A 10,902-nucleotide genomic window follows, 5' to 3' on the forward strand; every position below is an offset into this window, starting at 1 on the left:
GTAAGTTTCTTGTACCTTGATAGGGACTTCTTTAGGTTGGGGAAACTTTCTTCTATGATTTTGTTGTTAATATTGTCTGTACCACTGACCTGGTTTTCCGCTCCTTCCTTTATTCCTATTGTTCCTGAATTTTGAGTTTTTGTAGTGTTCAAATTTCGGGATGTTTTATGTCTAGATTCTTCTAAATTTAGCATTTTCTTTGTCCAAGTACCCATTTCTTCTGTCTTGTCATCACAGAGAAATTCTTTTTCATCTCTTGCATTCTGTCAGTGAAGCTTGCCTCTGAGGTTTCTCTTTGAGTTGCTAAATCTCTTAGTAATAGTTTTTCCTCAGTTTGGGTTTCCTTACTGATTCTATTTCCACTTGCATGTCTTGATCTGTTTTCTCCATTTCCTTTTTATGTCTATGTTTTCATAGATTTCTTTAATCAATCGACTCATTTCCTTTTTGAGAACCTCCAATATATTCATAAGGCCTATTTTTAAGTCCTTGACTTGTGTTTCTGCCATATGGCATATTTCAGGGCCTACTGTAGTAGGGTTGCTAGACTCTACTAGAGACATTGTCCCGGCTGTTATTGATTGTGCTTTTACACTGGCTTCTAGGCTAGTTTTGGGTGACTGTAATTCTAAGTACTGATATGTGGTCTTGTATTTTTCGGGTGGTTGTTCCATTCCTTGCATCCTGTCACCCTCTCCACGTGGAGGCTGTGTGTTGCCTGATAAGAAATGCTACTGAGATCCTGCCTGATGTGGCCACTGGAGGTTCAAGCTAGAATGAGTTTCTTGGTTTTGTGACCTGACACTTAGGGATGAAAATGGTCTGGGGAATGGGCCAATGGGGTCCACAGGAGGAAGTAAAGAAGGGTATGCCACACAGATCTGCTCAGTGCTCTGGGAATGGGGGCAGAGAGGCAACATCTTGCAGTCTGCTACAGAGTTGGGGATGAAACTATGGAATTAGATTTGGAGCAAAAGGGTGAAAGTGAAAATCTGAAGATCTGAAGATTTTATAGCTGCTTCCCTTTCCAGCATAGCTGTATATAGTATTTTTTAAAATCAATATCCTGATGCTACAGGTCATGGCCCAACAGTGAGCTTCCTGCCCATCTTGTACTTATACTGGATACCCTTTTACTTTCTTTTCGTTGGCCTAGAGAAGAGTTTGCTATTTACTCCAGGTCTTTAGAAGAACTACAGGGTTAACATAAAAGAATTTTGGTTCTCCGTGTATCTTTATCCCTTCTCACTTGTACAAGGTCATCAGTATCTTTGCTCTTTGGCCTGCTCTTGCAGGATTGCAACATCCTACAGCTCTCAGAGTCATGTGAGAGCCAGGGGAATAAAATGTGTAAGACTCTTAAAACCCAGAAGCTCTTCATAGGGACAGCAACAGCCTTTCTTCCTCAATATGTTTTGTAAATTTGCTTGTTATGCTACTCTTTCTCATGAGAGTGTAAAATAAAAAGAGTAAGTAAGTAGGAGAGAAAATGATGGAATAGGAAGAGGGTGCACTTTTCACTAAAAAGATAGCTCAAAATAAAAGAGGATTTCTTTAAAAATAAAGAAGGATTTTGTCACAGAGGAAAATACCATTTTGTCCTTGGATAAAGACTAGAATATCCCAAGATGGAATAGAAGAGCTGAGGGCAATATCGGGAAGTTCTCTTGACTTCACAGGAGAACCAACAAAGTCTTAAAGACTTTGTGAAGGATGGAATTCCTAAAGTCAAATTTTGGTTTGTTTTTATAAAACTTGAAACCAGTCCTCTTTTAAAAATTAGGTTAAGTTATTGATCTTCTCTGCTAAGAAGACATTTAAAAAATCAGATTTTATGGTTAATCTAGATGATCATGTTTTTGTTGTCAGACATTTTAGAAAAGTGACATTAAAGAAGTTAAGTTTATTTATGTATCTGTTTTTAAAATCTTTTAAATGGGGCCAATGAAATGGCTCAGCAGATAAGGGCACTAGCTACCAAGTGTGAGAATCTGAGCTCCATCTCAAGATCCACTTGGTGGGAGGTGATAGCTGACTCCAGACATTGTCCTCTGACTTCTACATTTGTCTGTAGACATATGTGCACATGCTCAAAACAAAGAACTAAAACTCAATAAAAATTAAAAAATCTTTTAAATGCAACTTTATAGACAACTATTTTAGTTTGATTCTAGGCAACGCCAATTATATTGCTTTGTCAGTTACTAAGCTTCCTGTACAACTCTAATGGGTAGTCTAAGTCTTTTGTCATTCACAGTTTTGGTCATCATTACAAATAAATAAATAATAACTGCAGATAAAAAACACAAACAAGCAAATATAGCTCTAATAAGTATTTCTTTTCCAAATTACTTTTTATAAAATGCTTCACCTTATCGGTTTATTTTGTATTCTTCTTTTCAATCTTTGTAATCGCTGTCTGTTGGCTTTGCACAGAATCTGTCCCTCTGAGAAGAACCTTGAAAGATGCTAGGGACCCACAGGACAGGCAGAATTAAACATGGGAGTACAGTCCTGGTGGATAGGCAAATAGCCATCTACATTTTTTAGTTGTTAAAATTAGAAAAAATAAAAGGACTTTGGTTGGTGTTTACTTCTCAACATTCGTCATAATTCCCCTTTCCCCCCAAATGGTATTAGGTCAGACTAACCAGGTGATGTCATCACAGTATCAGGGACAGTGGGAATGAAATTATCGGATGGTCAATCAGCAAGGTCTTCAGAGAAAATTGTCCAGAGACAAGAACTGGGGTACGGGGTTGTCAGAATAGAATTTTTTAACCACTTTGAAATTTGTTAGGAGAAGAGTAACAAGTTTTCCCAGAAATTGTTAACAATTCTTTTCATAAGGCCACAAGTCAAGATAGTTTGTAATATTTTTTCTGGTGCAAAAAAAAAAAAAAAAAGAGAGAGTTTTTTTTCAATTTCTTTTAAACTTTTGTCCCCTGGATTCTAGTTCTTAATGTCATCAAGGAAGTTTTTCTGCTATATGGGAAGCCTCCTCACTGTTATCGCTTTTGGGTATGACTGGATGCTGGGGTCATTGCTCACAGTGGAATGAAGGGCACGTGTGGATGGATACCCACACTTTCTCCTTTTTGCAAGCACTTTTGAATTCAATATCCTTCCACCTTCCCTTCTCCAAGAACCCCCATGCTCCCAATTTTGTCAGGTGATCTTGTCTGTTTCCACTTTCCAGAGGGATCTATATGTTTTTCTTAGGGTTCACCTTATAACTTAGCCTCTCTAGGATCATGAACTATAAGCTCAATATTCTTTATTTATAGCTAGCATCCACTTACAAGTGAGTACATACCATATCCATATTCATCTTTTGGGGCCTGGGTTACCTCACTGAGGATATTGCCTCTCTTAATGAAGCCTAACTTTTATATTAAACTTTTATGTTAATTAGTTTTTATGGTAACAGACAACATGAGTGTAGTATCCAGATTAACACCTGGAGATTATAATAGGCTCACTTTACTGTTTGGTATTTTCTATTTATGGTATTGAGGATTGAAGCCAAGGTATCACACATGATAGTAAGTGCTCTTTTCTTAACCAAGCTACATCCTTAATCTTAAAATTATTTTATTGAGGGGCTGGAGAGATGGCTCAGTGGTTAAGAGCATTGCCTGTTCTTCCAAAGGTCCTGAGTTCAATTCCCAGCAACCACATGGTGGCTCACAACCATCTGTAAAGAGGTCTGGCACCCTCTTCTGGCCTTCAGGCATACAGACAGAATATTGTATACATAATAAATAAATAAATAAATATTTAAAAAATTATTTTATTGAAAACTAGGATCTTGCTGCTTTACTTCTGATTATTTAAGCAGTGTGTGTGTGTGTGTGTGTGTGTGTGTGTGATTTTATGTATGATGCATGCTTTTGCATGAGTGCATCTATGTGCCTCCGCACATTCTTTTGGATGACCAAGGAGGCTATTGAGTGTTTTCTGCTACTGCTATTTATGCAGTCACCCCATTCTTTGCCATCTAGAACAGACACAGAATCTTCAGATCCATCATGCAGTACCATATTCCTGTGTATTAAGGTACATGATGCTGACTTTTCTCCCTGGGCTGCCATGCCTTCTCATCTTCCCCAGCAGGCTTCAGTATGTCATTTTCTTCATACTCCACTCTCGTACCTCTGAGTAAAAGGGTCTGATATTGCCTTACGAAAGAGCTCTTTGGTTCCCTGTGCCTGTGCTGTCGACACATTCAATACACCATGCCATCATGGTTGAACTAGTTTTCTCTGGATCTGGTTGTCATCATTGCTTTATCCAGCCACAGCTTTCTCTCTCTCTGCTGTCAAGAACTTGACTCCCACTGATGTATAGTGCTGGAGTAATCTTTCCAAGATGCAAAGCTGTCACATCTCCTTAAAATCCTTAGTGACTCTGCCACATGCTGGAGGGACCTGCATGCTTCTCACACCCTCTCTCAACATCAAACACCATCTCCCACTCTCCATTCCAGCCTCCTGGTTCCTGGAGGAACCTGGTTCCACCTCCATCCCTTCATGCCACAGGCCATTGCATGTTACATGTGATGATGTGCTGCTCGTCTCTGTCTGGACACTCACCTTCCTCCATTCTGTTTAATTCTTTAGAACTTTTCTTGGGCATTGATTCCTTATGGAATGTCTCATTTTTTGACTTGGTCGCATTAATGATTTTCTATTGTGTATGTGATTAATGGTTGTCCTCTTGACTTTTATTCCCTGAGAACAGATTACATGTTGATTGTACTCATTCTTGTGTCCCTGCTACTCAATATTTAATTGCAAAGATAGTCATTCAGCACATTTCTGCTAACAGGAAAGTTGATCAGTTTCTTTTCTTTCTTTGCAGATTTTGCATCTCATCAATAAGGACCATTTAGAGGAGACAGAGTAAAGGATATTTCATGATAAATATTTCTTAATTCAGGTTGGAGACACAGGGAGCAGCAAGAATGGGTAATTTTAAATTCAAAATATTATTTATAACATTATAACATACATGCTTCACAGATTAAACAGTTAAAATGGCTACATTACTGTTTCTTATTTCTCAAATAATAACTGTGAGCGCCCTTAAAAAGACTGACTAAAAAAAACCGCTGTTATTTCCCTTTTTAGAAGAACATTACACAGGAATTTTAGAGGAAATGTCAAAATTAGTCTTGGAAAATATGCCAAAGGCTGAGTAAGTATTTTTGTGGTGATCAAGAGTTTTGAAATCATGTGTAATATTTCCCTTTTCTCTAGAGTTATTTGACTTTATATGGTAATGTTGATGTGTACCTGCATCTGTGTGTGTGTGTGTGTGACAGAGAGAGAGAAAGAGAATGTACATATATATATATATATATGTATGTATATATATATATACATACATACATATATATATATATATGATAGAAGTATATGTAATTATATGCAATAAGTTGTTAATGACAGTGAAATAATAACAACTGTACTGTTTGGGGGTATTATGTCATCCATATGAGCTTTATTCCAACGCTTTTCTTTTTTTAGCTATTCCAGTTTATTCAATGATTTTGTTGAATCTGAGTTTTTTCTGATTGACGGAGACTCCTTGCTTGTCACATGTGTATGTGAGAAGTCGCTAGAGCCCGGGCAGAGTCTCCACTTCTTCTACCTGGTTGAGCGCTACCTGCTGGATGTCATTAGCAAAGGAGGACATTTTGCCATAGTTTTCTTCAAGGTAACACAGACCATCTGAACTTTTTATCCTCTGAAGACTGAAAACAGAGTTCGTTTGTATGATTAGTTAGAGACAAAAAATTTTGTTGCTGAAACTGGCCGTGAACTTATGATGATGCCCTTGCTTTGAAAGACCCTCAGAGAAGACCTTTTTCTCTGATGAAGACCCCAGAACCAGGACACTCCAAGACCAGGCCACAGGATGCAATTAGCAAGAGGTTTATTGAGTAAACACAGGTACCTGCAGGGGGTCCGAGTCCAGACCACAGGATGCAATTAGCAAGAGGTTTATTGAGTAAACACAGGTACCTGTGGGCAGCAAAGTCTTTCGGAGGACTTTGCGCGCCTGCTAACTGGAGGACAGGCTTTTTATAGGAAGAGCAAACAGCAAGTTTACAGATGGATGTTTGGCAATAGTCATCCTGTTCCTATCTTTATAGATATCCTGTTTTGCAGTCAACCTGCTTTGTTGATGTGCTATCTTATTGACATCCTGCCTTGCAGTCTCCCTATCTCAAGACATCCTGCTCTCTCAAGCACATGGGATGTTCTTACGAGAGCAGGCTGGCTGCTGATCCGGAGAATTTTTTTTTAAAGCAAACAGAACGTTCCCCGGGAGCATGCTAGCTGCGGGTTTTGAGGAGGGGGTCTGTAGGGTCTTTCAGGGGGTCTTTTAGGGTCTTTCAGCTTCTGCTTCCCAAGTAAAAGGATTTCAGGTGTGCACCACCACCCCTTGTTATAAATCAAATTTTTTATAAAATTATATAAACATTTTCACCACTGACTGCAGAGCAAAATACATTTTTAAAAGTTCAGAAAATGAGATGGAGCCCAAGGCAAGGAGGTTCAAAGTTGGAAGCTACCCAAGCCTCACTTAGTGACTTGATGAGTAGTTTAGCCAACCTGGAAAAACCTTAAAGGAAAAAAAAATATAGAAATGCAATTTAGTGATAGAAGACTTGCCTAGTGTGTGCAAGGTTGTGGGCTCAACCTCCAGAACAAAAAATAAACAAAACAAAACAAATAAAAAGTCATACAATTTAAAGGGAAGAGAAGAACAAAGCAATTACCTAGCATTACAGTGTTCTAGAATGGGCACAGTTAGAGTGTTTGTAATGTGTAGTGATGGGAAACTTTAGTGGACAGAGTCACAAGAGTTGGTGAACTTCTGAACAGTGGCCCCACTGACCTCAGTTCTACTTCTCCAACTCTGAGAACTACTTTGACTTCAAAACTCAGCAGGCAACTTATTTGAATACATTGTTAGGTGTATCTGAGCCCATGTGAACTCACTAATTCTATTTTGCTGTTGTATGCTCTGTTATAAATAATGATGAGGGAATATCATATTTGGTATAATTAATAAAATTTGGTTAATTTCAATTACAGGTATATCTACTGCTACCATATCTTCCTATTCCTATATTCAGGGCAGCTAATGGTATACTCAGGGACTCTTGTGTGGATGTTCAATCAGTTTGCAGCTCACGATACTGTACATTTCTGAGCATTGCTAACCAGCACCATTTCGTTCAAGGAAGCAGGGTTTTGTTCCATGTTTACAATTCTTTCACAGATTTTAATCATCTCCTAAGAAAAAACCTTGTTGTTTAAGAAATGTCACTGTATCTAGAATTATTCTTTAGAATAACATGTTCCCCTTCAGTTCCCAATTCCAGAACATTTATTATTACAAATTATTATTTTCATAGTTATTTTTGTCCTTTGTCTTCTTGACATAAGGTTGGACAGGAGAATGATTAAAAGATTGGAAGACAAAGAGTAACGAACTCTGGGTACTATGGGCTTGCTTACTCTTAGGTTTAAAATGTGACTTATAGCATACATTTGTGATATAGAAAAATTCCAGTGTCAATTTACTGACTAAAGGACATTAAAAAAATACAAACCCAAACCTTCTGTACCATGTTCCTTCAATGACCTTAATGATATATATTAACTGCCTAAACTAGCAAAACACTTGTCAAATAATGTCCTTTGTCTCCTCCTCATAGGATGCTGAATATGCATACTTCAGTGTCCCTGGACTTCTTACACTGAGAACTGCTTTAATTTTGCACCTTCAGAAGAATACTGCCATTGATGTGTGGACTGAATTTTCTGGATGCTTGTCAGAAAAGTGGAGTATTACCTTAAGTCAGAGTTGCCCATATTTCTTAATTCTTGCTGATGAAGGCCTGAACGATCAGCAGACACACCTTTTCAACTTTTTAGTCATTCAATCTTGGGCAGCAAAGGTCAACATCGCACTCTTCTCAGGACAAACATCTGACATCATCCGTCTTTATGCATATTTTATGCAAAGCTCATATTCAAAGCAGCTGTTTTTCAAGCAGGTAATATATATTTAAAGACAATTTTCTAGAGATTTATAAACAGTTCTAAATTAATTCAGAAGATAAGGCTCGTTAAGAATGCTTGCTAGTTTTGTACCCATGTCTGGTAGTTCATAACTGCTTTAACTTTAGCCCAAAGGGATTTGACAGCTCTGGCCTCTGTGTATACTGCACTTACATGCACATACCTACATAACTACATATATGCATGCGTACATATAGAGAGACAGACAGATACATATACATACACACAAAACTAAAAATGAAACAAATCTTTAAAAAATAGCTGTCTTGATTCAATATTGACTCTACCCATAATATAGAATCTATTCTAGTTTCAACAGGTTAATATATAGGTTAATAATAATGATAATTAATAGTGATAACATACAGTAATTTGCTAATTAGTTCTTATTGTAAAATAGTTCTTGACACTTACAAATTGGTATATTTGAGAACTAATTTTTGGAATTTTTCAGAGTAAAGCACATTTACTAACTTAATAAATAAATATAGTTTGCTTATTTTTCACTGCGTGAGGTGAGTTCTGCATATGAATATCATTCCATAGAGCAACAAAGTAGGTTTAGAACCAATTAGCATATTGCCTCTTTGAGAATTGTATCATGCTCATTATCACACATTTACATATATGCAAATATATTTATTTTGCTTTGTTAGGATTCCTATCACTAAAGTGTTCCTAACCCTGAATGCTAGCTATGAAGAGAAACAGGCCTGGTTTTATTTTTACACTCAAGGCAAATATTAAATATTGAGTTTATGTTGTGACTTTTTCTTTTTGTGTACTGTGTCCTACTGTGTAGCTCATGTTGGTCTGGAACTCACAAAGCTACAACTCCTCTGCAGCTATGGGTGCCGGGATTAAAGGCATGAGCCACCACACCTAGTCTAAGTTTATAGCATTCTGTTGATAACAGTTTCTGAAACTAGAAACCTTACAAATATTGTGCCTAGAATACATTTTAATGCAGAATTTTATTTATAAAATAATTTATACCTTAATTTACTGAAATTCACCTTAAAGAAACATTTTTACATTAACTGATTTGAGGAGTTCTTAGAATTTAAAATACAATGGAATATCGCTTATGACTCCATTTGTAGACTAGTGGAAATGGCATGGAACTGTTGGCAATGACTGTTTCCAGCACCGTAGAGCCCAGCGGGAGAGGATTCTAATCTCTTAGGTGCTTGCTTGAAATGTGTCATAGTGAAACACACTGAATTTATATCATTTGTACCTTTGAGGAACTGCTAAAATCAGGTGATATATACCAGACGAGATAACCAAGTGATGCCTGGAATGATTTCCAAGCCTTGCTGACCATACTTGATCACAGCAGGGTAGATTTTAAACTCAGGACTGCACTGTAATATGACTACTTCTTCAATTTCTGAGTTCTGTAGCTGAAAAACAAAGATGTATTTATGACAATTTACAATATTTTGTTTTGCAGTTTGAGAGAGAGATTATGATTGATTACAAAATCCTGATTCAACAGTTAAAAAAATATAGAGACCTAGATTTAACAACTGTATTTGGAGATTTGACATTCAATAATATGGTGGAAAAGGTAATAGAACTTGAAAAAAAAACACTCTTTAGTTGAACTTTATTTTTAAAAGTGTGTGTGTGTGTGTGTGTGTGTGTGTGTGTGTGTGTGTAGGTCTCAGTACAAACCTGTGTATCAGTGCTAATGTTTTACCTTGTTTGAGACCAGCAAACTTCTTTTATTTCTCTTGTCTAATGGATATAGTAACAAGTCTCTTGTAGCATTGGAGAGTCGGAGAGATACTAGAAATAGTTCCCCTATTCCTGGTTTAAGAAGAAATGTTTTTATTTCTTCCTGTTAAGTAGGACTAAGATAAAGATGTGTCTAGTCTCTGATGTAAAGAAGATGATCCTGAGCTTCTCCTATTGTTTAGACCATTGAATACAGTCGTGTAAATATACCACAGTACTGTTGTTTTGCCCTTAGTTTTATTGAGGTCATGATGCATTTGCACATTTTTTAAATATTCCATTCCTGGCATCCATATACTTCATCATGGTGAATGGTTTTGTTAATATGGTCCTGGGTTCTGTTTGCTCTATTTCCTGTTGAATTTTTGTCTTGCTTGGCATAAGTGATAGTTTAGTGTAATTTCACTCTTTTTACTGTCTTTTTTTTTAAAGAAAAACAAAACACACTGAGCTTTATTATTTCATATCATTATTATTTTCATACTGAAAATATGTTCAAGTCATGTGTTTTGTAAAAGGTTTGTATCTGTTATATTTAAAAGAACTTTTATCTCAAAACAAAAGGCAATCCAATTTTATTTTTGTTTTTTTTCTTTTTACTGTCTTACATTTATTTGTAGCATTTTATGTGCTTACAGAAAAGAATGTTCAGGCTTTATTTTTAGCATTCTGAAATCCAGTCTAAACCAGAGGAATTATCCAATCTGTGATAATTTTGTAAATTTTTCTGCCTGAAACTTGGCACATATTTGTCGGGATGGTTCCTTAGTCACTTTACCTGTGATGTGGATGTTGGTGTATTTAGGCCTACTATGAAGTAGGTTTCTGTCTCTTCTGCCTTTAGTTTTGTTTTGTACATCTGTGATTTCTCTTATTTGTTTAATAATGTTTGTCTAATTTCAGCTTGAGTCAATATATATATATTGACTAGATATATAAAATTTTATTCTCTTAGGCTATGATTTCATCTTCTACTTTCTTTTGATTTTCATGTTTCTTTTTATCTACTTTTTTAGCAGAGTATTTAATTGATCTATTTTCTCACTTTTGGTATTAA

General features: G+C 36.4%; 1 protein-coding gene across 1 annotated transcript in view; it reads left to right on the forward strand.

Moving 5' to 3' along the window:
- Nucleotides 1-2,699: 2,699 nt before the first annotated feature.
- LOC101991433 (DExD/H-box helicase 60) overlaps nucleotides 2,700-10,902 on the forward strand; it is an 85,788-nt gene continuing 77,585 nt past the window's right edge. Inside the window, exons 1-5 of the mRNA XM_013354694.1 lie at nucleotides 2,700-2,751; nucleotides 5,133-5,199; nucleotides 5,532-5,721; nucleotides 7,736-8,077; nucleotides 9,559-9,675. Coding sequence (XP_013210148.1) covers nucleotides 2,700-2,751; nucleotides 5,133-5,199; nucleotides 5,532-5,721; nucleotides 7,736-8,077; nucleotides 9,559-9,675 — 768 coding nt within the window. The remainder of the gene's footprint in view (nucleotides 2,752-5,132; nucleotides 5,200-5,531; nucleotides 5,722-7,735; nucleotides 8,078-9,558; nucleotides 9,676-10,902) is intronic.

This window comes from Microtus ochrogaster, unplaced genomic scaffold, assembly GCF_000317375.1.
Source record: "Microtus ochrogaster isolate Prairie Vole_2 unplaced genomic scaffold, MicOch1.0 UNK61, whole genome shotgun sequence".
Taxonomy (NCBI): domain Eukaryota; kingdom Metazoa; phylum Chordata; class Mammalia; order Rodentia; family Cricetidae; genus Microtus; species Microtus ochrogaster.